This window comes from Sinocyclocheilus rhinocerous, unplaced genomic scaffold (genome assembly GCF_001515625.1).
Source record: "Sinocyclocheilus rhinocerous isolate Xijiao unplaced genomic scaffold, SAMN03320098_v1.1 scaffold178, whole genome shotgun sequence".
Lineage (NCBI taxonomy): Eukaryota > Metazoa > Chordata > Actinopteri > Cypriniformes > Cyprinidae > Sinocyclocheilus > Sinocyclocheilus rhinocerous.
This window is the reverse complement of record NW_015653463.1, coordinates 1153662-1180483: the sequence shown is the minus strand read 5'-3', so window position 1 is coordinate 1180483 and position 26822 is coordinate 1153662. Positions and strand designations below refer to the sequence as shown.

At 39.6% G+C, this 26822-nt stretch overlaps 3 protein-coding genes across 3 annotated transcripts in view; all 3 read left to right on the top strand.

Annotated features, from left to right (window-relative positions):
* The window catches only part of ror2 (receptor tyrosine kinase-like orphan receptor 2), a 95019-nt gene extending 78577 nt beyond the window's left edge, over positions 1-16442 (top strand). Inside the window, exons 3-9 of the mRNA XM_016522120.1 lie at positions 1099-1395; positions 3160-3190; positions 9058-9179; positions 11011-11313; positions 11602-11859; positions 12257-12465; positions 13429-16442. Coding sequence (XP_016377606.1) covers positions 1099-1395; positions 3160-3190; positions 9058-9179; positions 11011-11313; positions 11602-11859; positions 12257-12465; positions 13429-14856 — 2648 coding nt within the window. The 3' untranslated portion in view covers positions 14857-16442. The remainder of the gene's footprint in view (positions 1-1098; positions 1396-3159; positions 3191-9057; positions 9180-11010; positions 11314-11601; positions 11860-12256; positions 12466-13428) is intronic.
* A 2208-nt stretch (positions 16443-18650) lies between these two features.
* On the top strand, positions 18651-22677 carry LOC107715881 (nuclear factor interleukin-3-regulated protein). Its single transcript, XM_016522119.1, has 2 exons — positions 18651-18839; positions 20888-22677. The coding sequence occupies exon 2, from the start codon at positions 21010-21012 to the stop codon at positions 22414-22416; it is 1407 nt and encodes a 468-aa protein (XP_016377605.1). The 5' UTR covers positions 18651-18839; positions 20888-21009; the 3' UTR covers positions 22417-22677.
* A 2475-nt stretch (positions 22678-25152) lies between these two features.
* LOC107715845 (methylglutaconyl-CoA hydratase, mitochondrial-like) overlaps positions 25153-26822 on the top strand; it is a 26374-nt gene continuing 24704 nt past the window's right edge. The window contains exons 1-3 of the mRNA XM_016522057.1: positions 25153-25400; positions 25756-25827; positions 26441-26533. Of these exons, the coding sequence (XP_016377543.1) occupies positions 25202-25400; positions 25756-25827; positions 26441-26533 (364 nt within the window). The 5' untranslated portion in view covers positions 25153-25201. The remainder of the gene's footprint in view (positions 25401-25755; positions 25828-26440; positions 26534-26822) is intronic.

Here is a 26822-nt window from a genome sequence, read left to right as displayed (position 1 = left end):
CGTGTACATAACTGATAACAAACATGACAAAACTATTAAGAAACATGATTATTTAAACAAAATACTTTCAAATGTGGAGTGTCACGCAGTGAATTCTGGGAATATCAGTTTACAGTTTTACTGTAAATTATACATTTGATTTGTTCTTTTTTTACTTCTAAAAATTGTACAATTAACAGCATTTTACTGTAAAATTACATGAAATGTCTGGCTAGATCTTTTACAGTTTTTCCCTGTGTATAGGAACTTACTGTTAACCTATTAACAGTTTTTTTTCCTGTAGTGTTTTCACAATATTTTACAGTTAAAATTACACTCATTTTTTTACAGTGTACTTATCTCTGCCAGTATACTATTACATTACTACTGTTATATTACCTTGGCATTAGATAAAAAAAATAAACTAGTTAACATTGCCTGGAGGGTGTTTATAATACATCGGCTGATTGCAGTAATCAGTCTCTCTATACTTTTTCCATCTTTCAGACTTTTCTTTTGCCATTACAGTAATTTGAAATGTAAAATATTTGCTGTAGTTTCCCCGTTTCAAAATCCACATATGAGAACCTTAAATGATTCAGTGACTTGGACAATTTGGTTGAGTGAATGATTCAGTGATAGAGTGTTTTTACAGCAAACTGAGAGCAGTGTTTTCTGTGAACTCCGCTGTTCTGAGACCCTCAAAATCACTGTCATCGTGAGCTGTTCACTTGTAAATGAACTCTACCACACTTCACTCTGAAAACACATTGCAAATGTATTTATTTAATTGATCACAGCCTTTTCATTTGTTAATCGCACTAAGCTGTCATGATTCTTTTTCAAATAATTGCTCTAGTTTTAATCCATTCTAAAATGTTCAGCTTTAGTGTGTGAATGCATGACATAAAATTGATATGTCATTTGTTCACAGTGGGTCTGTGTGCAGAACCACACACATCAGTAAAGCTTTTAAATGGTTTCAGTGTCTCAAGGTAGTATTATCCGTCACAGCCCTGTCAGCGAGGATGGGGGGTTGATTTCTTCTCAAGCCTGCATTGATGCTCAGGGTCCTCACCTTTGACCCCTCTAACAGCCTTCCTTGCCCTTTTCCCTCAGGTTATTTCCTGGAGTTTGTGGAGCCGCCAAACAATATAACTATAGTGCAGGGCCAGACGGCCACTTTACACTGCAAAGTGGCAGGCCACCCGCGGCCCAGCATCCGCTGGCTTAAGAACGACGCCCCGGTGGTGCAGGAGCAGGGCCGAGTCTCCATCCGCAAGACAGAGGCTGGATCCAAGCTCCGCATTCAAGACCTGGACACCACCGACACCGGATACTACCAGTGTGTGGCTTCAAACTCCATCAAGGTCATTGCGGCTACTGGAGTGCTCTATGTGCGACTGGGGAGTGGAGGTAAATGATTGCTTTTTAATCTCATTTTAATTATTTTCTGAAGACTTTTAAACATTTAAAGCAAAATAATATATTAACATTGGAAAGAAGAAGGTCAAGACAAGATTGTATGGTAACACTTTAGCATAGGGACCAATTCTCACTATTAACTAGTAGCTTATTAGCATGCATATTATTAACATAATGGCTGTTTATTAGTGCTTATAAAGCACATATTCTGCATGAGCATATTCTACATCCATAATACCTAAACTTAACAACTACCTTACTAACTATTAATAAGCAGCAAATCAGGAGTTTATTGAAGCAGAAGTCATAGTTAATGGTTTGATAATAGCGAAAATTGGACCTTAAAATAAAGTGTGACCGATTGTATATTTAGCATATTATTTAAGGAGAAATTACTGGATGTGATCAAATAAAATGAATGAATGACATGCATTAATTGAAAAAAAATTAAAAAAGTTTAGCAAAATATGTAAATGTATACTTATATTGTAAATACACTACAGTTTTTCAGCAAAGACCGATTAAATTGATCAAAGGCATTTATAATATTACAAAAGATTATTATTTCAAATTAACGCTGTTCTTTTGAACTTTTTATTCATCACAAAATATAGAAAAATGCATCACGGTTTACACAAAACGTAAGCAGCACAACACTGACAAAAGAAAATGTTTCTTGAGCAGAAAATCAGCGTATTAGAATGATTTCTGAAGGAATATATGACACTGAAGACTGGAGTAATGATGCTGAAAATTCAGCTTTGATCACAGCAATAAATTAAATTTTATAATATACTGAAATAGAAAACATTTTTTCTAAATTGTACAATATATGGTCTTTTGCTTTCTGATTGGTTGAGCTCTCTTCAGAATTATGGGTAGTGTAGTTCTTCAGGAATTCTTCAGAAGAATTATATTAAAATCACATTGACTTATAGCTTGAGCATATTTCATTCTTCAGCTTTGTAGGTCTCTCTTGAAAGCTTTATACACTGCCGTTAAAAATCAATTTCTGTATGGGTAAAACGAATGGGACTTTTACTTCCAGTACCCTGCTGTTGCACTCCATGGGAAGACGGCACAAATTTCCATTCATTTCTGTCAGGCCAGAGATTTGTTGGCCAAGTTTGTGCTTTTAATGCATAGTTATTTTTGGAAATGATTGCCGTCACATGAAACCCAGCTCAGTTAAATATACCTGTGTGGCATCCCAATATAAACTCCTCTCAGACATTTAGTTGCTCACATCGGGGACTACAATCAATGCGTTCTCTTTCTGTCATAGCTCTAGTGTTTTCTTTCCTGTTCACCTATTTTGGTTTATTTTGGGAGTCCGTTGATTTACAGACAGACTAAAGCAGCAGTGTTTTACAACCATATGCGCCAAATCTCACCCTGGCATCCCTGGATATTTATAGGAAAGCAGCAGCATAAATCTCAGTGTTCCTGCATTAGGACTCAACTTAAGAAACAACTTCCCACTGTTTCCTTCTGGGGGAAAAAAGTCCCTTTTATGTGCATACGGTAAATTCTCCACAAGGAGCGTGTCCGATGTGAAATACATTATGCTTTTGACAGGTTTAGGAGCTTGCTTGCGCCGTGCCTCCTGCTTCTCTGAAAAGTCATCTTGGCGTAATAACATTGCAGCTTCCCTTGAACTGAAACGGCAAATTAGGGTTTGTGAAAACAGCTGCTCCCGAAGGGAAGATCGTGTTAAGACGCTTGTCTGTAATTCCTCCTATCTGTGTTTTACAGGACAGTCCCCGGCCCATGGAGGAGAAGACTCGTAAGTACTGCTTTTGTCAGTTTGTCTCCGTGTGCATTCGCATTTTTCTGCTGTTTGTGTTTCTGTAAATAAATGTTTCATCATTTCCACACAGTAAATTGCTTATTCCAACCCACTGACCGCAAAAATACACACCCACAAATGGCCTAAGGTTTGATGAATTTTAAGAATTCATTTTGAAGAGTCAGATGTTGGCCGAATTTTTGATTTGTCACCACATTTCTGCTTAAAATGCCCAGATCGTGTGTGAACTGTAGCTTTAGAAGATTATCTGATTGATTTGACAAATTTTGTTTAGTGCAAAGCTCTTTGCTGACTGTCTTCTTATAATATGGTAAAATGGTAAATAAGTGTCATCTGCATATTCATACTCTTTCTTGTACACTCTTTCTATTTGCTCTGTTGCCCCAGGTGAAAAAGAAATATATTTAAATTGTGCTTTACTACCACAGTTGGCTAATCAGCTCAAGACAAAGTAATTGTATGTTCATAATCATGGTTCTTCAAAGATCATTAACCTCATTACAATGAAGTAATGACTAATTGTATTTTATTAATTTTTTTCTGCCAATGCATATGTCAAAAACACGACTGATGTAATCATTTTGTTATGTTCTTACACAAAGTAGATATAAAATATACTTTAAGTAATGTTTTCTGTAAATACACTAAAGTCAAATACACTAAAGTTTTCTGTAAAGTCACTAATGCAATTCAATATATTTTTATTGCACTTCAAATAAGCATGTTGGGAATACAAATGTATTATAAACATACTACTTGAATTTCAAGTATATTTTTAATACATTTAATACTACGTCTTTTTCACCTGGGGCTACGGCATGCATAACCTGATTTGTGGAAATAAAGCAGGACCTGAACCATAAACGCAGACCTGTATCCTGGCTTGAAGCAGTAAATCTGACTTAACTTCCTTAAGAGCTGAAGAGAGGGCTGGCAGACACCTTTGGTTGGGGAAGTTTTGTGGCAGGTCCTAATGTTTCCTTTTCCAGGTTAAATAAATGGTAGTGTAATGTCTGTGGGGATGTTTTCAGGGCAGTGCTCATGGTAATAGGATTCATTCCTGCATACTGACATACTGTAGAGCAGTGCTATAACGGTGCGGTCACGTTTCTGTTGTACGGCAAATTTTTGTGGCCAGATCCAGTCATTTCAATAAGAAATGACAAAATCCGGAAATATGTGTGAGGGTGAAAAAGATTGGTTGACTGCACTGACCGACGGAAAGCTGTTTGGTTTAATAATGACTTCTGTGCGAGCTGTGCTTCATTTATCGCTAGACTATTAACAATGAACTTTTTCCCTGTGGAGTTTGGCCAAAATCTTGCTAATGTGACCGCATCTAAAGTGAAGTTCAGTAAATGGAGTTGGACATTGATGAAGTCTTCAGAAAGAACAGGAGTAAAAGAATATTGAATGTATAGTGTACAAGTCAAATGGACCACGTTTTTGGTGCTTTTTTTGGTTACATTTTATTGGAGCTGTATTAGTATCTTGTTGTGGTGCGCTTTCTCAACACGTCCCGAAAGATCATGTGTTAGGGATGCATGGAGCATGCATGATCATTTATGCTACACATGCGTTGTGGTCTCAGGTACCTTGTGTCGTTTTAGTGATCTGATCACACCTGTATTTAGCACTCGCTGCAAAAACAAAAAAAAAGCATGTTGATTTCGGGTGGAAAAGGGGTCTTGTCCTGTTTCCACTGGGTACTGAGTTGAGATGAGATCTGCAGTCAGATGTGTGGGCCTTCAGCAGGCAGAAGCATTTTGGTGGTCAAATTTACAGTGTTTGTCTTCCTTCAGTTCCTAGTACTGCATATGTAACTCTCTGCTAGACAACACATCCTGTGTTCAGCACTTAGATCCACACTCTAGTAGTGAAATACAGAGTTCTGGCATGAAACTCTAGATGGCGCAGTCCGATAGGTCTAACTCAATCTGACCTAATGACATCATTATCACATGGCACAGCTGATTGGTTCTCTCCTGTATCGGTAGCCAATGAGCTCGCTGCTCAACATTCAAATATATGACTAGTGCTTGCAGTAGCAGTGCAGCTTGCTTCAGAAACCCTCCACCTTCCCCAGCTCCACCTGTATAGATCTGCTATGAGGTGATTCATGTATGCTATATGGGGGGTTATTTCATGTATGTTATATTTACAGCAGCGATATTTTTTACATGCTCACGGCAGCATGTTGTGGATGTATTGGCAGTCGCACTTGAATGGGTTAAATGCAGAGCACTAATTCCAAGTATGGGTCACCATACTTTGCCACACGTCACGTCACTTTTATTTTTTATTTTTTTAATATATTATTAATACATGCGGTTCACATGGTTATTTCATGTATGTTATATTTGCAGCAGCAGTATTTCTTACATGCTCACAGCAGCATGTTGTGGATGTATTGGCAGTAGCAAGTCTCGGTACTTGCTCTGCTGCAGCAGCAGCGTAGCAGATCTATTCTGCCAAGACCAAATACATTAACATTGTCATGTACATTACCATGCCAATCCCTCCGAGAGTTGTCTTGACAGAAGTGAGGTTCAGCAAACGCCTTGACATTAACCTCCATGTTAACTTCTCTTCCTGCACTGACCAGTTCAAAACAGATGTTTTTATCAGGAATACAACATTTGTCCAAGTGTTAAACACGTAAAAATGATTCCTGGCTTTATGTAAATGTAAGGAGAACATACCATGTTGTGCTAGAAAGTGCTTTTCCCTTGTGCAGTGCACAGTTTCTTTGAAGTTATATTGTCTTAGAGCTCTCTGCATGAATGAAGGTCCCAGACTGCATTTGTTCTGAGGGATGGCGAGGATAATTTGTGGTTAGAGTCATTAAAGAAAGTAGAAGAGCATTGAGAAGCACATGTACACATATTTGATAAAGGCAGAGTATTGTTTTTCTCTGCATAAATGGTTACAGACGAGCATGAGAAGCACAAATCTCCAGTCCGTGTTGTTTACAGCTTGACAGCCTCATTGTCTTTCACACTGATGTGTGTGTGAATGTTCAAAATGTCATTCTCAAGCTTTTCTTGAAAGGGCTAACTTTTATGCAAAACTAATATCCAGTTCTTGTAAACTTTGCACTGCTTACAGCTATCAGGGAAAGAATGCTTTGCATTTATTTAATGCAATATTTTCAACAAAAAGTAGGAAGTAAATCTGAATCTTGTTAGGCTCGAGTCCTCAAACATTAGCTTGAGAGAAAATTCCTTGCTCAATCCAAACTGCAGTGAAATTGTAACCATATGTGATATTGAGGCTGGCCGTAGCAGAAGTTTAGGGCATTGATGGTTACGCTGGCAAAATGCCACAGTTAGGAGCAAAATCAAACGTGAATAGTGCAAAATTCCTTCTGAGAGCTGTTGTTTTAGCACAGCTTCACGCTACATCTATTTCAATTGAAAGTCTCACACATTCACAGAGACTTACTTCTGATTTGAAAAATAAGGCAGCTATAATAGTTCCAAAACCTCTTTTAAACATTCAAAGGTAACATCAAGGCATCAGACATGCTCTCAACATGTTTCAAAAGAGTTATACTGTCTTCTGGCCAAATTCAAACATAGCTTTTATTAGGGGTGTAAAAATTGTACTGAAAATTTTCGGTATGGGTCTTTCAGTTCTGTACGCATGTGTACCGAACAAATACAGCATTGTTTTAACCACTGCACGAGTGGAACTTCATTGGAAACTTACAGTTTTATACATTGTTACTTTTGATAAGAAACGAAGACTCATCTTTCAAATTATGTCTTTTTTTTTCAGGAAATTCAAACAATAAATGCCATTTTGGCGCTCTTTGATGTGGCGTGACAGATCGCTGTATAAACGGATCATCGCTTCCTCTTTACTGCTAGTTTTAACGTGAAATAAACATGAATGAACATCTCATGCCTCATGTAATCGCTCGATCAGTGTTTCAACCGCGGAAAGACGTCAAAACAAAATGTTGCGTAGCATTTCATTTACTTCAGGCATGTCATCAGTGTCCACAGCTTGTTAGTTCGCTAGAGAAATTAAGTCTACATATGCGTACCAAACCGAAAGTTTTCGGTACGAATAAGTGTATCGTTACACCCCTAGCTTTTATGTATCCTTCGCACATTTCATTGAGCTTGTGAGAAAAGATGTATTGAAAAATATTGATTATACATACAAAAACGTTCAAAGAGTTTGTGGAGAGTAGCATTTTTTTTCTTTCTTTTTTTTTTAAGACACTTTTCTCCAACACGGACGTGTTAAACTGATAAAGACTGACTGTAAGGACTTTTACATTGCATATACATACACTTTACATATATAATTCAGTTGTTCTGTAGAGCTTTCTATTCATCAAAGAATCCTGAAAAAAACTGTCAACAGTTTCCACAAAAATATTAAGCAAATCAGCGTATTAGAATGATTTCTGAAAGATCATGTGACACTGAAGACTGGAGTAATGATGCTGGAAATTCAGCTTTCCATCACAGAAAAAAACTAACATAGAAAACAGTTATTTTAAATTGTAATAATAATTCAGAATATACTGTATTTTTGATCAAATAAATGCAGCTCTGGTGAACATTAGCAACTTCTTTCAAATACATTAGAAAATCCTATCTACACCAACTTTTGAACAGTAGGTGGTGCTTACAACTCATTTCATATAAAATTATAGAGAGTAAAGCCGTTTGAACGGCTAGAAATAACTTTAAATGAGTGTTTGTGAATATTGTAAATGAATATTTCACTTGCATACTCATTTTTAAGTCGCTTTGTATAACAGCGTCTGCTAAATGATTAAATGTAAAGGAATATTTTGGCCAGTATTTGTGTGTACTGTGCATTTTTATGTTTAGAGTTTCTTGCTAACGTCATGCTCTTAGTTTTAACCACCAGAGTTTGCATTTGTTCCAAATGCATCACTTACAAGGTTTCATTTCGGTTGGGACGCTGCCTTAGAAGGGAGACAGGAGACTCTGTTTGGATCAGAGCCTGACTCCATATCGTGTTTTAGCTCTGGAAATCTCTGCTGTTGTGAGTTGACAGTTCATTGTGAGACTAAAACAAATGTGTCTGTTGTGGAGACGGAAAAAAAAAAATCAAGGCATCAAGTTCAGAAGCCTTCAGAATCCAACTCCAGCCAGTTCCCGAGTCATCACATAAAGCTATTTGTGTCTGGCCAGAATAGACCACTTTTATCCAGTTGGTAACGGCATAAACAGCAGAGATGGATATCCTGAGCAGCAAATACTGGTGATTTTGGTCACTTCACATTCAGATTATGATGAGAGAAACAGCAAAGCCCAAAGGTAGCATAATAAACAACCATCGAAAGCTCTTCAGAAGTGCTCCAACCACAACACTCAAACCGCAGTCCGCTGTGAATACACTTCTGAATCGCTTTGGCTCAATGCGCGCACCTAGATTTCACGACTCTGTGAACAAGAGGTCACGAGATGCATGGAGACTCCCTTAACGTTCATTAATGTGGTCTCTTTGCTGAAGCCAGCAGGATATTCTTTTAACATTAGCATTAGAAAGCTTACAAATTGGCCAGTCTAGATGGCAATAATCCTACACAACTCACATCCTTGAAAAACGATTAAATTCAAATTATGGCATACACTAAATATAAATAATAATACAAAATTAGCGGTGAAAGGTCATAAACACATTGTGATATGCAATGCGGTGTTTGATGTTAGAAATTCAAAATTGTTGTCCTTTGTGGGCCTGACTGTACAGTGTACCGCTTTAGGCAAGTTGACTCGCTTAATATCAGCTCTGTGTGTCTTTCAGGAAAGTTATCATCTTGTTCATCACTGTCTGTCATTGTCTTTTCTCAGAACGCACGAGAAGGGCTTCTGCCAGCCGTACCGTGGCATCGCGTGCGCTCGCTTCATAGGGAACAGGAGTATCTACGTGGAGTCTCTGCAGATGCAGGGAGAAAGTGAAAACCGCATCACTGGTGAGCACTGCTGGGAACACAAGCACAGTTTATCAGCACATACACACTATAGGTCAAAAGCATAGACTGTATAAAAACATGGACGTAGTGTCCGTGACGTTACCCGTAGGTTTCGGAAGAGCGTTTTTGAAGCTCAAAGTAGGCGGAGCCGGCCATTGCTATCTTGGCAGCGCGTCACTCCCGGATAATCGAAAATGGGCAAAGAGGCGGGAGCTGGTTGCTGAAACCACACCCACCTAGCTCGACGATGGTGACAGCAGTGTAGCTATATAGACCAAAACCACTTTTTGTACCAGGCTGTAAACATATTTTTTTCTGCTGTAAAGTTGGGCATTTTAACATGGGGCGTCTATGGGATTGACTCCCTTTTGCAGCCAGCCTCTAGCGGCCAGTCGATGAATTGCAGTTTTAGTCACTTCCTTGTTGGTTTCACGAGAGAGAGCGGGAGGTTGCCGCTTGGTCAAAAGTTTGGAAGAAGTTGTATTTTCAAAGCCTATTAAATGTTAAAAAAAATAATGGCTTTCAATTATATTGTAATGATGAATAACTGTAATTAATGGCTGAAACTGAAGGAAAACTGCATTTAATAGATGCCGTTTTTATGTATTTAAAATATATCATCTTCATATTTGTTTCTACATTAATTTGGAGATTCAGTGTGAAATTATGACAATATCAATATATTAATATGTTATTAATTGCGGTTAATTACAGAAAAATGTGTGATTATCCGTTTAATCGATTGACAGAGTTGTTTTCTATTTGAATATATTTTAAAATGTAATTTATTCCTTTGCTGGTAAGGCTGAATTTTAAGCAGCAATTACTCAAGTCTTCAGTGTCACATGATACTTCAGAAATCATTCATAATAATCACATCAGTATTAATAATGGTTCTTCTTATTATCAATGTTGAAAACCGTTTTTGCTGCTTAAGATTTTTATTCAGGATTCTTTAATTAATAGAAAGTTCAAAAGAATACATTTAAAATGTCCTTACTGTTACTTTTGATCAATTTAATGCTGAATAAATGTATTCATTTATTTTTTAACAACAACAACAAAAAGATGCAGCAAAAACTATTTTCAGTATTTATGATAATATGAAATATCTGAAATGTCTGAAGGATCATGTGACACTGAAGACTGGAATAATGATACTGGAAATTCAGCTTTACATCACACAATACATTTTAAAATATTTTAACATTAAAAACAGTTATTTTACATTGTAATAATATAGTACAATATTACTTTTTCGCTGTTGTTTTTATCAAGTAAATACAGCCTTGGTGAGTTTAAAAGACTTCTTTCAAAAACATTTAAAACATTTGAATTATGCCAGGTACACAAGGTTCCAAAAAGGGCATTTTCAGAGTGCTGGCGTAGAACAGTGGTCTCAAACTCAATTCCTGGAGGGCCACAGCTCTGCAGAGTTTAGCTCCAAATCACACCTGCTTGGAAGTTTCTAGTGATCCTGAAGACACTGATTAGCTGGATCAAGTGTGTTTGATTAGGGTTGGAGCTAAACTGTGCAGAGCTGTGGCCCTATGCCATAGAAGAACCATTTTGGATTCCCCAAACAACCTTTTCTTAAAATAGCAATTATAGTGTGAAAAACATTTAAACCGCATTCAAAATAATCAAAAGAACCATTTTTCCACTATAAAGAACTTTTGTGCATTGAAAAGTTTCCTTGAATGTTAAAGGTTCTTCATGGAACCATCAATGCCTGTAAAGAACCTTTAATTTAAAGAGTGTAGTGTATCATGATCATAGACACACCTTACATTCTGCTGTTCTCATTATTTTTCATTGTGTTGTTCTCCAGCGGCCTTCACGATGATCGGCACCTCGACCCAGTTATCAGACCAGTGCTCTGAATTTGCCATCCCGTCCTTCTGCTATTACGTCTTCCCGTTGTGCGAGGAGGGCACCAGAGGTCCATGGCGGCGCCAGCTCTGCCGCGAAGAGTGCGAGGCTCTGGAGAACGACTTGTGCAATGCAGAGTACACCATCACACGCTCCAACCCTCTCATCCTCATGCAACTCGAGCTGCCCGCGTGCAACCTGCTTCCCCACCCCGGCTCGCCAGAAGCTGCCAGCTGCATTCGCATCGGCCTGCCACCGCAGTGTAGGTTGACTTGACTGAACTCGAAACCATAAAATGGGGTTAAGAGGCAAGGAAGACTCAAGGGAGGGTTTAATAAGCATGAAATCAAATGTAATTGGCTCCCAAGCACCCTCAATGAGCAATTAAAGCGAGAGGGGGCCCTCTAGTGGTGCATCTAAAATTTCTTGATGTTGCATTACTATAAATGATTGTCTATAACTCGTACACACAAATGAATATTTCAGTTACTCTGATTTTTATTTCGTGGTTTGAGAGAAAACACCTTCTAATTTTCAATCCTTGTTAAAGATTCACCCCCAAATCACAGCTGTTACAACGGAAGTGGCGCCAACTACAAAGGCACGGTCAGTGTCACAAAATCAGGCTACCAGTGTCAGCCGTGGAGCGCACAGTATCCACACAGTCATCATCTGACGCCTGTTGAGTACCCTGAGCTCAGAGGTGGCCACAATTTCTGCAGGAACCCCGGAGGGCAAATGGAGAGCCCTTGGTGTTTCACTTTGGACCCTAATGTTAGAGTGGACGTCTGTGACATTCAGCCCTGCAGTGAGTAGATTATCTTTATGACCCTCATGGGCGGGAAAAGAACTACTTTGTGATTTTTGTTGTTCTAAATTTTTTTTCTTTTTTTTTTCCCCCAGAGCCTCCGGAGAAAATGAAAAAGGAGATACTGTACATCTTAATCCCCAGTATAGCCACCCCTCTTGTTATTGCCTGCTTATTCTTCTTGATCTGCATGTGCCGCAATAAACAGAAGGAGTCTGCTGATGACACCCCCACTCGCCGCCAACTCACTGCCTCACCGAGTCTAGAAATGGAGCTGCACGTCTGTGACATTCAGCCCTGCAGTGAGTAGATTATCTTTATGACCCTCATGGGCGGGAAAAGAACTACTTTGTGATTTTTGTTGTTCTAAATTTTTTTTCTTTTTTTTTTCCCCCAGAGCCTCCGGAGAAAATGAAAAAGGAGATACTGTACATCTTAATCCCCAGTATAGCCACCCCTCTTGTTATTGCCTGCTTATTCTTCTTGATCTGCATGTGCCGCAACAAACAGAAGGAGTCTGCTGATGACACCCCCACTCGCCGCCAACTAACTGCCTCACCGAGTCTAGAAATGGAGCTGCCTCTACTTAACCAGCACAAGCATCAGGTAATCTTCCATAATTTCTGCTTTTGAAGGTTTATTGAAGTTGCAATCAAAATCTGCATGCAATTTTTGCATTCACAGGTCAGATTGGACCCAACTGAACATAAGATTATAAATTAGTAATGACTTAATATTTTAAGTTATAATATTTTGCATCTGATCAGTAACTTAAGTGAATGCACAAAAATGCCAAAGTTTTGCATAGTAGTGTTATCATGTTATTACTACATTTATTACCATGTTATTACTACATGATCGTTTTTATTAACGAAAACATTGAGAAATTACAAGAACAAAATCTGTATGAAATTGATGAGTATAATCTGAGAGTTTACAGTATTAATTCAATAAATAATTTGTTTGTACTTACAAGTTATGACTGCTCAAAAATAGTCCAAATTTATTAGTTTTTTTAACACAACATCAATATTACTCTTAAATGTTTTCAAAGAAAATCATTTTATTCATAATTCATAAAAACTTTCTTTTCTTTTTTTTTCAGTGGTTCATCAATAGGTGCCCATATTCATGTTTATCAACAAAATCCAGTCCTAAACGTGTGTGAGATATGGGAATGAGGCTAAATACATTTTACTAAACTGTTTTTGAGAAAAATGTAACTCATTAATGTAAAAAAAAAAAGGCTGCATAACATCATCTCAGTTCCAAATGTACCCAAGCGCAAAAGGTACAACTCTTTTTAAATGTTGTATCTCTTAAAAACATTTTTTTTTTTTAAATGTTGTGTAATACTTTAAATACAATGTTTGGTTCCCTTACTAAGAACTCTGCATTTTTAGAAGTCATTAATCTCTTTCAGGTTCAAATGAACCTTGATGTATCATTATGATTAGTGAGCCAGTGCCAGTTAAGTTTTGTCATTATATCCGATCCGTAACTGCTCATTTCGCCTCTTCCATTGAGCACAAGCAGACTTGATGATGGCTTATTGTCTTTAATTCCTAGGCAAAGCTACGAGAACTCAACCTGTCTGCAGTTCGGTTCATGGAAGAGCTTGGAGAGGACCGTTTCGGAAAAGTCTACAAAGGTCACCTCTACGGTACGGCTCCAGGTGAACAGACCCAGGTGGTGGCTATAAAGACGGTCAAAGACAAGGACGAGGGTCCTCTACGGGAAGAATTTCGCCATGAGGCCATGCTCCGGTCCCGCCTACAGCACCCCAACATCGTCTGCCTTTTGGGCGTGATAACTAAAGAACAGCCCATGAGCATGATCTTCAGCTATTCGGGCCACGGTGACCTCCACGAGTTCCTGGTCATGCGATCCCCTCACTCGGACGTCGGCAGCTCTGATGACGACAAAACGGTCAAATCCACTCTGGAACAGGCAGACTTCCTACACATCGTCACACAGATAGCAGCCGGAATGGAGTATCTTTCCAGCCACCACGTGGTACACAAGGATCTAGCTGCCCGTAACATTCTAGTTTGCGATAAACTCAACGTGAAGATCCTGGACCTTGGGTTGTTCAGAGAGGTCTACTCAGCCGACTACTACAAGCTAATGGGAGCCAGTCCCTTCCCAATCCGTTGGATGTCCCCAGAAGCCATATTGTACGGCAAGTTCTCCACCGATTCAGACATCTGGTCCTACGGCGTGGTGCTATGGGAGATATTCAGCTATGGCCTCCAGCCGTACTGCGGCTATTCCAACCAGGATGTGATTGAGATGGTTCGCAACAGACAAGTCCTTTCCTGCCCAGATGACTGTCCAGCCTGGATTTACACACTGATGCTAGAGTGCTGGAATGAGTTCCCCGCAAGAAGGCCAAGATTCAAAGACATTCATGCCCGGTTGCGCACCTGGGAGAGCTTGTCCAACTACAACAGCTCGGCGCAGACCTCAGGAGCGAGCAACACCACTCAAACCAGCTCCCTCAGCACGAGCCCCGTCAGTAACATCAGCAATGCCCGCTACATTAGTCCCAAAAAGTCTTCCCCGTTTCCCCAGCCTCAGTTTGTGTCCATGAAGGGCCAGATGCGCCCAATGGTGCCGCCCCAGCTCTACATCCCAGTCAACGGCTACCAGCCAATGCCGGCTTATCCGTACATGCAGAACTTCTACCCCATGCAGATCCCAATGCAGATGCCTCCACAGCAGCTGCACCCACAGTTGGTCGCCAAGGCTGGATCGCACCACAGCGGCAGCGGCTCCACCAGCACCGGCTATGTGACCACGGCACCCTCCAACGGATCTGGCACGGAGAAGGCGGCCCTTATGAATGAAGACCTGAAGACGACGGATGAGGATTTCGCTGACGGAGCCTCTCAAAGTGGCCTGCACAATGAGGACCTATCTGTTCCTGAGACAGAGCTCCTGGGGGACAGTGACAGCCCGCGGACCAAGGGCAATGAAATCAACTTGAAAGCGTAGATGATCTTTTTAAATTGGTTAGATGAGAAGAATCATTTTCTGAAGTTTTTCTCAGTTGTACAGGTTTAAAAAGTGAAGGGAAACCAGTGAGTGACACATGGACGTAGTGTTATTTATGGGTCTTTTGTTTTATCAGCAGCCACTGATGGATGAACGCATCATGCTGTTGGAGATATTTTTATAAGTAATGTCAGCTTCACCCATGAGCTGCAATTTTTGTAGTCTATGATGAAGAATCGAGCTTTCAGCCCTTCTGCTTTGGGGTCGGTAGCAGATGATCTTGTTGGTTTGGTTGTTTTAATCAAATTGTTGCAAAGCTATTCAGAAGAATGCATGTTCTTACTGTTGCTGTGCAACATGAAACATCATTTCAAGCATGTTGTGGGTACCATTCATTAATGTAACCTCTTCTCAGTTGGTGGTGTCATTGAGAACAAGTCATTAATCGAGCCTTTTGGCTCCACAGGTTTAAATGTATTTCTTGCTTGAGGGCTTTGGTAAATGATAGCATGATGAAACCTCATCATGGATCACGATATTGGACTATAAACGATGTGGATGTGCAGAGACATGGATGCTGACCCCAAGACATTTGTGTCCTTTTTTTTAGAAGTTGCTTTTATAAAACTCCTGTTGATTTTCTGTTGTAAAGGTTTGTAATTTATGCCATTGATTCTCTTGAAGATTTGTAACTGGTTTGTAATGTTCTTTGTCTTATTTTGTTTAGCCTGTAGTATTACTTTAAAGTCATACCAACCGGAAACTTGCTTTCTACCCAGATGTTATTAACAAACATTAACCATATATTTTGTTCATCCAGGCACGTGGAGAATCCAATAAAGTAATACATAATATGATATTACTTGTGGGGTTTCCTCAACTTGTATTCAGTCAAAGCTACAATCTAGACATTGGAAAAGCATTTTGCTATGATATTGTAATTAAAATAGCACAATCGTGTATTTTATATGACTCGTTATATGTACTTCGTGAAAGATTAAGTAACTGAGTGAGTGGTGTGTGCTGGTTCATGTTAACCAATGACTGTAAAGTAGGTGTTCTTATTTCCCAAGAAAGGCGGGACCAAAGTAATAACCGATATATTCTCCACTTTTGGCAGACAAACTGCAAATAATTTACACTTGCATACAGAACTGATACTTCTGCAGTAATACACGTTTGCCTGCTGAGATGTCAACAGGTGCTTGTTGCTCCACGCAGGATGAACTGGCTCGCATCAGCAGTTTACGGAATGCCTACCAGTTTCACGCGGCGCCCAGCATCCGTGCAAACAGTGGGACGCGACGGAAAAGACAGTTTACGCCTGATGAGCAGAAAGACGGTAATTACTGGCTCAAACGAACTCGTAATAACGAAGCTGCGAAGAGGTCTCGCCAGCGCAAGAGGATGGAGGGACATCTTCTGGAGTCGCGCGCCGTCGAGCTTCAACGAGAGAATGACAAATTAAAGGCTGCGCTCTCTGCAGTCCATCATCACAGCACGGCTCAAAGTAACCCGATGCATGCTGCTTCTGGGTTCCCTCTTGGGCTGCCAAATGGCTGTTATCCGCGCAGTTTTGCCGTTCCTCTTTGCCCATTTTCTGGTTGTTGCGGAACAATATGTCCTGAAACAAATCTTTTTCGCTCGGTTTTCGATTCGGCATCATACCCTTTGCTGAAAAACTCTGCCAGTAATAATAATACGAAATCCCCGCGCATCAGTTTATTGGATGGTTATCATCCAGTGGGCAGGTGCAGTCATGAAACCAATGCATGCACCAGCAGAGCGTATGTGAGGAATAGAGTTTTTGCGAATGGAAACGACTCGGCTCAAACGATGCACGAGCTGCCGGAGGACAGAAACGCATTGGCCAACCTGTCGCGCTGTTATATTTCCAACTGCCAAATGGCTGTTATCCGCGCAGTTTTGCCGTTCCTACAACTGTGTTACCACTGCGCAGTCTACCTCTTTGCCCATTTTCTGGTTGTTGCGGAACAGTATGTCCTGAAACAACTCTTTTTCGCTCGGTTTTCGATTCGGCATCATACCCTTTGCTGAAAAACTCTGCCAATAATAATACTACGAAATCCCCGCGCATCAGTTTATTGGATGGTTATCATCCAGTGGGCAGGTGCAGTCATGAAACCAATGCATGCACCAGCGGAGCGTATGTGAGGAATAGAGTTTTTGCGAATGGAAACGACTCGGCTCAAACGATGCACGAGCTGCCGGAGGACAGAAACGCATTGGCCAACCTGTCGCGCTGTTATATTTCCAAAACATCGCCTTCTGATACGGCGCAGAATTACGCGCGGCAGCCTGGACCGATCGGGGGTGAAACGCAAACAAATGCAGAGGAACGAACTTGCCAACAACAAGCGACCACGCAGTCCGTTCTGCTGCCGCACAAACTGCGCTACAAAGCGGGTATCGCAAGGTTTGCGTCCACGAACTTTCCATCTTAATGGAAACCAAGAACGGCAGACTCATGCTAGTTATGAAAAGATTGTCATTTTTATTGCATTTGTTTAATTGCTCACATTTAAGTAAAAAATCACTTACCTTGCACTGTGAATCTGTAGTTGTAATACCTCCTAAATAAAAGGTATTGTTTCTGCGCACGTGTGTGCTTTGTATGTGTTATGCATTGAACATTGAACGTTTTTCTTGACTGCATGATCAACATCAACACTTATGCATCTTACTTTCAAAATGCATATGAAATATTATAAAGGAGAAATCGATGCTTCTTGGTATAATATTGTGTTCAGTTGTTTGTAAATGTGCACTTGAACGAATGCCAGCGCAATTGAAACATGTTTCTTTTTCCACTGGATGGCGCACTCATACACGTCTTATTTAATGTAGGTCATCTTGGGCGCCACGTTGTGCAACTCTTAGTTTTAGGTTACATCACATCCACACCTGTTATATCATATCGACCATTAGACAGCTATAAATTACATGTTACATGTTGACAATTTCATAACACGCGCATATATATATATATTCAAACTAGTTTTAATTGTTGGAGAAAAGCTACGGCGGTCATTGAGTTGATGATGCTGAGAAAATCAAATTGGAACTGATGTAACACTAGTGTGATTGTGTCCTTTAAACGAGGTAATAATGCATAACGCCATTTATGTAAGTCTTTGAAAAGGAGCCCTTCTGCTGTAAACTGTTCCCTGTTTCTTTGAATGCCGCAAGGTGGCTTAATTTCTTTCAAACAGAAGATGTGTCTGTTGATATTTTGGTAACAGCTGCATACACGTCATCCAAATTTGAAGTAATTAAAATGATACGGTTAATGGTTAGAATAATCGCTATATAATTGGGCTTTATTCATTTCTATATTAAGATTATGGCAGTTATTTTAATGATTTTAGTTCTGCTACTACCTACAATATCAATAGCCTGATAATAATGATAAAATAATAATGAACACGGTATAGTCCTAGTTAAACATATATTTATGTAATTTTTGACATGTAGAAGTTTCTGGATATTCTAGATCTGGTGGCCATACAAAACGCATTTAGAAAGTTTCACTGTAAGCATTTTTAGTAGGCTATAAAAATACACTTTTTAAAGGTAGCCGACAAGGTTTTCTTCAACTGAACTATAGGACTCCCCACTATGTATATTAGCCTACTGTTCATTCTTATGGAGTCGTTATTACTTAAGTGAAACAGACTGCTATTAATGGGGAGCGATTCATTGGCTCAAATCGATAGATGCTGTATTTGGATTGGTCGAGAGATGTGCCAGTCAATGGACGCTGCCAATACACTTCTGTAGTGATCTACTAACACAGATCCATGAGGCAGGCACTCCGGCAGGAGAACGCATAGGAGAAACACAAGTATTATTTCCAGATGGGATTTTATTACTGCTGATGAAACACTTCTGGTCGCTTTGAATGTTTTTATATGCATTATTTATCCCGGACATCCATCTATTTGGACCTTTACTTATAAGAGGTAAACGCTTTCTTCTTTTACCGTGAGGCTTACATGAAACGGATAGGGCTCGTTTGGGGTGTTTCAACCGGTAGCCGGTATATGGGCTACAGCAGATTAATACAGTAAGGCAACTTTCAACGTGGTCTATTTTCAATATGTGCTCCATACTTATTTTTCGCACAACATCATGTCAGTGCAGACCTAATCATGATCATGTTAGTGTTTAACCTAAACGCTTATGGAATTATACAGTGCCATATTTTTGTACAGCACATTACTATGATATTTTTGAAAATCAAAACATAATAGGGGCATTGGGAGACGGGGTGGCACAGTGACCCACTATTCGTTGCGGGTGGGTGTATCAGGCTCTCGGGTCAATGCATAATAAATTTAAACCTTATGCAATTTAATATAATTTAACATTAAATGATATTATAGCTAGATCTGTGGTTTTAACGTGTTACATTTGTACTGAATTTTGCAGTTGCTTTAATAGTAGGCTAAATGTTACAAGAATGTCAGTTTCTCTCCGTTCAAAGACGACCGCTTGTTTGCATTTATTGTGTAACAGTGACTGATCATCTTACAGTCCTTGCACAATAACGGAACCTGGGACACTTCTGACAAAAAGTCTGCAACGGCACGACATCAGAAACGAGCTGCTGTTTAATGCCCAGCGATAGCTGTTGTTTATTCTGACCATCTGTAAAAACCGATATCTTTAATTTATCGCTAAGGTTAATGTTTCACGCGCACAGATCAGACTGTCCTGAGTGTCTGTGTCGGGATGGGGTGAATGCATTATTAAAGGCCTGTCAAATAACAACACAGCAAGGGTATGGTGTGTGTATATACGCCTTTGCACTGGAGGTAGCATTTTAAACGCGATTTAAGTGTAAAATTATCACTTCACGCCAGCCAACTTTGTTGTAGCCATCTTTTTATTATTCCTTGGAGACGCAGCCATGGTTGAATCCCAAAACCATAACACGCACGCATGAGTGTTATGAAAAAAATAATGTGTTGCTATGAACCATTATAGCAGAAATAATACAAGCCCTTTCATTGTTTATCGAGTTGCGAGATGTTTCAGTCACATTTTCTAGCGCCCTTTTATTGATTAATTTGTCTCTGTTCAGCCACGTGTGACGCTGGCTGCTCGCATTCCTTTGTTCCCTGCGCTTTAGTCTGCGCCTATACTGGAGCCTAAATTCAAGACTGTGTTTACAATCTGTTATAGTGTTATGATCGAGCGCACTCCTAAGTTACTACGGAAAACTTAAGTTTATGGCCACGGCCAAGTTTAGATGAGGTCATTCCAGCTGTTTGATCTGCACGTTAAAGGTCATTGTCAGGTCTTCAAATTTGTCTCCTGCAACGTTGTGAACTAATACCCTACTTCGTCGAAAGGGTTGCCAGATTTGAATGTAATCACGACCAAATTATATTACATTATGCGTTTGAAAGCGTGAGCTGTTGCATTACTTTGAGCATGCGACCCGCCTCAAAAATGGTGACATAATGAGGCAGAGCATAATTTGAAGATTACAGTACGTTTTAATAGTCACGTTTCGACTTGCGTGACATCACCATGTAAAACTTTTTATATTTCCTGTCCCGTCTTTTTAAAAATAGAAACACTGTACACACTGTTAATTTTCTCTCTTCCCTAAAAATTATTAGGCTTTTCAGCAATCAGGTCCAGTGTGTTTTCTATCAGCTGTTTATGATCAGAACTACAGACCGCGAATGAATCACTCTGATGTAATCGGTCAAAGGGGTTTGCAAAAACATCTGAAATCTGAAATTGTTGGCGATTCATTCTGACACGTTTACAGCGGTTTCTCACACAGTAATGAGATACGTTATAAGCCAGAAAACAAAAAGATTGCTGGATGAGTTGGATATTTACATACAACCAATTGTAGGAAACAAAACTTGCAAATGTCTTCTATCCTTTGTGAACGATAATGCAGCTCTTTAGTTATAGGCATAACCAGATCAAAATATGGGGGCACTTTTTTGATTGGGTGTCTAATGTGTCTCTGTTTTTATCTCACCAGATCCATTACAAAATTCTCTGGAACTGACTTCACAAAAGAGGACACATGACTTCTATAGCACTCGGTCTACAATGAGATGTCTACTTAAAACCAGAGTCAACTAATGAGCTTATGCAGTCTTGATGACCACATTGTGTAATATGCAAGCCATTAAGAAGGAGCCCTCATGCACTGGGCCCTACGGTGGAGAGGATGCCTTGGTGCTGGCGTTGGCTTTGCAAGGGACAGATAGAGACCTGATTAACCACGAGCTGTCCACCATGCCCTTTAAGAACAAGTCCACCAACTGTCGCAGAAAACGCGAGTTCATACCGAACGAGAAGAAAGACAGCCTATATTGGGAAAGGAGGCGCAAGAACAATGAGGCAGCCAAACGTTCACGAGAAAAGCGCCGACTCAACGATATGGTTCTGGAGAACAAGCTCATGGCCCTTGGGGAAGAGAACGCATCGCTGAAAGCCGAGCTTCTGTCGCTTAAACTCAGGTTTGGCTTAGTGAGCTCAGCAGTCTATGCTCAGGAGGTGCAGAAAATTTCCAGTTCCACTGCTGCACTCTACCAGGACTTTATCACACCCAGTGCCACCAATGGTTCCTACCCAAGTGAGCTCGAGCCGGCACGTTTAACCAGCAGCCACATATCAGTCATCAAGCACTCACCTCACAGCGCCTTGTCCGATGGATCCGACTCAAGTATGGTCACCCAGGGGAGCCCACTTATAAATATATCCCGAACCCCTGACAGCATCAAACAAGAACCCCTGGAAACCGGCAGATACGCCAAAGCCAGGGCAAGTCCATATGAACGGTACAGGAACTACCTTAGTAGCCATTTCCCTGGGAGCTACTCCCAGCCATCGCCGTTCTTGCAAATTGCCAGATCGTCTAGCAATTCTCCACGAACATCTGACTGTGACGACGGGGCCGTAAGCAAGTCCTCAGATGGAGAGGATGAACAGCAGGTCCCGAAGGGTCCGGTTCCACCCAGGGCCGATTCACAGAGTGTGATTGTGTCGACCCTCAAAGTGCCAGATGCCAGTGCCTCAGCTTTGCCCCACAAGTTGAGGATCAAATCCCGGGCCATCCAGATCAAAGTGGAGGCTATTGATCCCGACTATGAATCATCTGGCAAGTCCTCCTTTCCCATTGACATGTCTGCGAGTCGATGCTACCAAATGAGTCAGTACGTTACACCCGAGTACATTCAGTCATCTTTGAGCCCGATGTCCTTCCAGATGACCGATGTTCAGGACTGGAGTCAGCAGCCGAAGGAATGGCACAAAGATCACCAGGAGGAACCAACTAACTGCAAAAACCGGCACTGTCCAGACTCACCGAGAGCTATGCCTAACAAACTCATCGTCGACCTTAAAAACGACTCGTATGCTAGCTCCGAATCTGAGAACTTGTACTTGAAACAGGGCATTTCTGATCTGTCGGCAGAAGTGGCCTCCTTGAAAAGACTGATTACAAAACAGCAGGGGTCTGTTATTGAGTCCACGAAAAGCACTACTGAAATTGACTCATTATGAAAAGGATGTTTCTGAAACTAAGTTCCCTCTATTTGCACAATGCCTGTTTTCCACTGTGTTCGCTACTGCACTGTGCGGTTGTTATGGTGTCAAAGAGCTGCACTTCATTGAGAAGAATGGTGTTTTGTGCACTTACTGTTGTAGTTTGGCGTGTCTTCTTGGTGACTCCATTTGTAGCCCAAAAATTTAGCTACTGTTAATGTTAACTTCTCAAAATGTATTGTACATTGTATGTTCTCTTTTGTTTACAATAAATGCAAGCACTGAAATACTTGAGTCTTTTCCATCTTCCTTATTTAGCAAAGTATATCAACTTTATCCAAACTTTTACAAGAATATTAACTCTTAGGAAATACCTAAAATGGTCACACTTCTCAACTGTAGCTATAGAATATAACAACAGATATAATTATTTTAACTCTTGAGTGCTCATTAATGCAGTGTGTAAGTGAGCAAATAACATTTACTGAATAAGATGTCTTATAAGAAACTGATAATATGTTGAATCATCTCATGAATAATTGTAATAACAGTTATAATACATTATAATACTTACCTATTTGTGGTTATAGCTTTTTAAAAAATGATGATTTACAACACACAATGAACACACTGTATGCTTTTAAGCCACAAAGGATTATAGTTCTCATAGTTATAATGTTTAAGCTTATGTCTTGATGGTTTAAGATCTACACAATATCTTTTTATGAGTGGTCATTTATTGTAAAAAGTTACGAACACAGAGCCTTCTTTTAAACATCCAAATGGCTTTGTAATGTTGTCATAATATTTATGTGGTCTTTGTCTGCCTTAAAGGGATACTCCACCCCAAAATGAACATTTTGTCATTAATCACTTACCCCCATGTCGTTCCAAACCCCTAAAAGCTTTGTTCATCTTCGGAACACAATTTAAGATATTTTGGATGAAAACCGGGAGGCTTGTGACTGTCCCATTGACTGCCAAGTAAATAACACTGTCAAGGTCCAGAAAGGTCCTCTGTGTCTCTCCACATCACCGTAGTGGCATTTTGGAGAATATGAGCTGAACGCAAGCAGCGTACGCTATTCTGTGTCAGCCGCGCTGCACGGATGCGTTGTTTTCGTTCAAATCGAAGCGTAAAAAAAAGTGTACACGTAGAAAACGGCTTTGCGGCTGATACAGAATAGCATACGCTGCTTGCGTTCAGTGGTTATTCTCCAAAATGGCGCTACAGTGATGCGGAGAAACACAGAGAAGACGAATTGTTGAATAAAGTCGTTATTTTTGTTTTCTTCGCGAACAAAAATGATTCTCGTCGCTTCATAACGTTACGGTTAAACCACTGATGACAGATGGACTATTCTGACGATGTCTTTCATACTTTTCTGGACCTTGACAGTGTAAGTTACTTGGCAGTCAATGGGACAGTCCCAAGCCTCCCGGTTTTCATCCAAAATATCTTAAATTGTGTTCCGAAGACGAACAAAGCTTTTACGGGTTTGGAACGACACGGGGGTAAGTGATTAATGACAAAATGATCATTTTGGGGTGGAGTACCCCTTTAAGTAAAGTAACAGGTCAAATTAAGTCTTCTTTTAAACAGAATATATCATGAATGGGTTATATTGCACATTTGCTGTATTTATTGTAATATCAACACAGTTATATTGCACTGTTTCAGATGTTAAATGCTAGCATGAGTTGAACTACCACACAGTAAAATTTACATTAGAAACACTCAAATCTGAACAACCACCCCAACTACTGTCAAGATTTATTAAAACAATATGCAGATCTTTACCAATGTCAAGATATGAGCCTTATAATACATGATAACTATTATACATTATGCATATATTTTAATGTGTTAAGAATAATGCATTATAGATACAGGCTTCATAGAAAGTTATAATATAAGTTATTAAAACATTAATAGCAAAATGAAACAATGTGTGACTTTCTGTAAGGACAATATTAGGGAGACTAGGTCATCAGTTAGAGGTGACTGTTCAACTAAATTTAAGAAAACCGTCTTTGGACAATCAAATTTTTTCAGGTAGAGCAGCAGAAAGATGTACTTCATTACCTGTTTACATTAGAGACTAGAGAGTGTACAACATTTTGTATTTTTAAAACTACACTTAAAGTATGGCTAAAGGAAAACCATGTGATCACTAAGTATGATGTGATATTGTATGTATTGTATTGTGTGTGATGGACTATTGTAATTTTGTAACAACACCCTGCCCTGGGACTGCAGATGCAATACACTTGTGTTGTGCATGGTCCCTGTTAAATAAATGAAATAAACTTTAGAAAAAAGAAAAAAGAAAACCAAAAACATGGAAAAATTATGTCCAACAAACCATGTTTTTCCATGCTGAGGGTGAACCTATAACATTCTCTAGAGTCTAGACAGTATAACCTCGTTAGTCTTATATAGGTTTGCAAATATTTTTCATAATGAGGAAACTTTGCATACTATATACTTGACATTCATTGTGTACTATGCATGTTGTTGGCTCTTGTGAGGAATCAGACGCCAAAATGCTAGATTTGTAACTCGCGTATGCTAAATGAGTAAAGCTAAATGTCAATGACAAATGGCGTACAGGTTTTTTATAAATTTACCATATGAATTGTGTATAGGCTGTATATTTTACCTAAAGATCATGCCGTCTGGTCAAATCCCTCCGTGTTTCGTAAGAGAGAAATCCCGCCGCCGCAGAGAAACCGCGGTCACGTGACCTGAAACAGACACGTGACTCGCAGTTCAGAGTTGACCGTCAAGGAAAGCTGAAGCATGGCGGCTCTAGTGAAGTGCAGAGCGCTGTTTCAGCCTCTCCGATCTCAAATGAACGTTATCAGCGGCGTCTGCAGATCGGACAGTGTTTTGCACTCATTTCTAACCAAGAGAGCGCCTCACTGTGTGCGACTGTACAGCTCCGACGTTAAGTCTGGAGATGACCTTATCGTTAGATACTTGGACGGTGAAGACTCAGGTAGAGCACAAGAACGTGAATGATTGATCACAGAGTTTGTGTATCGGATTCTTGTACACTGTGTTGCGGGTTCATATGCAATGCAGACACGTACTCTGCAGCTTCTCTCATAATGCCCCATTATTTAACCGTTTCAGTGCCCTACTGTTACGCCAAGAAACTGTCATTTGTCTTTAATAAATGCCTGAGTTTAGAATTCCAAATCTGCCCAATACTCTCAAAATTATTAAATGTTCCTAACTAATATTAGACTTTATTGTCACTTCAAGGGTCTGTTTTAGTTGTCATGATTTTTCATACATTTTCTTGCAATTTGTCAACTGTTTATTGTAGTGTAACTGTTCTTGTGTTTTAGGGATTGTTGTTTTGGGGATTAATCGCCCTCAATCTAAAAATGCCATCAGCAAAAATCTTGTTACAATGGTGAGTATTTTTACAATGTTACTTGTCAAAATGTAATAGTTAATCACTCTTGGCCACTACATGACTACCTAATACTTAAAAAAAAAAAAACTGTCAAGAAGTAATTTGTTTTTATTTATTTTTTATTAACAATGGTATTCTTAGATGTACTTTAGAATTGCCTGTACACTCTAAAAACAAATCTTTTGATGCAAAAAAATGCAACAGTTTGCATCAATCTTTTTGAGTTACGACTACTTCTAATGAAATTGTTAAACCCATAGACTGTATTTTTTTTTTTATGCAATAGAAGAACAACAAATACAATTACAAAGACAACAGTCACATTATGCTTAAGGTCATTGTGAAATTGTACAGTGTAAATACTAGTTGCAGAGATAATGTTTTGAAGAGTTCATTTAATTATTAATAAACGGGTAATGTATTTTACATCCTATTAGCTATCATTGCTTGTTATTACAGCCCCATTATTTCATCCAATGGAAACCCTGCTCTCTAGAGATCAGCTCAGCCATTAAAAACAAACAAACAATTGACTGCAAATTAGAAAAGTGTTGACATATGAGAACTTAATTTAATGGTTAATCCAGTTTTAGGCATTTGATGAAATGTTTTAGGTACTCTTCCCATGCCAACGATTGCAGCCATTGATGGGGCGGCTCTTGGAGGAGGTCTTGAAATGGCTCTTGCCTGTGACATCAGAGTGGCAGGTAGAGCATGTGGTTCATCTCATGACTTTATATGAACACAAGCTGTAGCTGATTCGCACAGTTCAAAAGGCATGATCTTAATTAAATACAGAAAATTATTATTGGCACATGATTCGAGTGTAAATCCATATTAGAGATACTCAAGCTGGTTATACTGTAGTTCAGCTCCACTGGAAATCAGGACAAGTGTGGGATCAACAACAACCTAAAATGATTTAAAGGGGTCATGACATGGATTTTTTATTTTATATACTTTTATGTTCCTCCATTTGCACACAAAAAAAAAAAA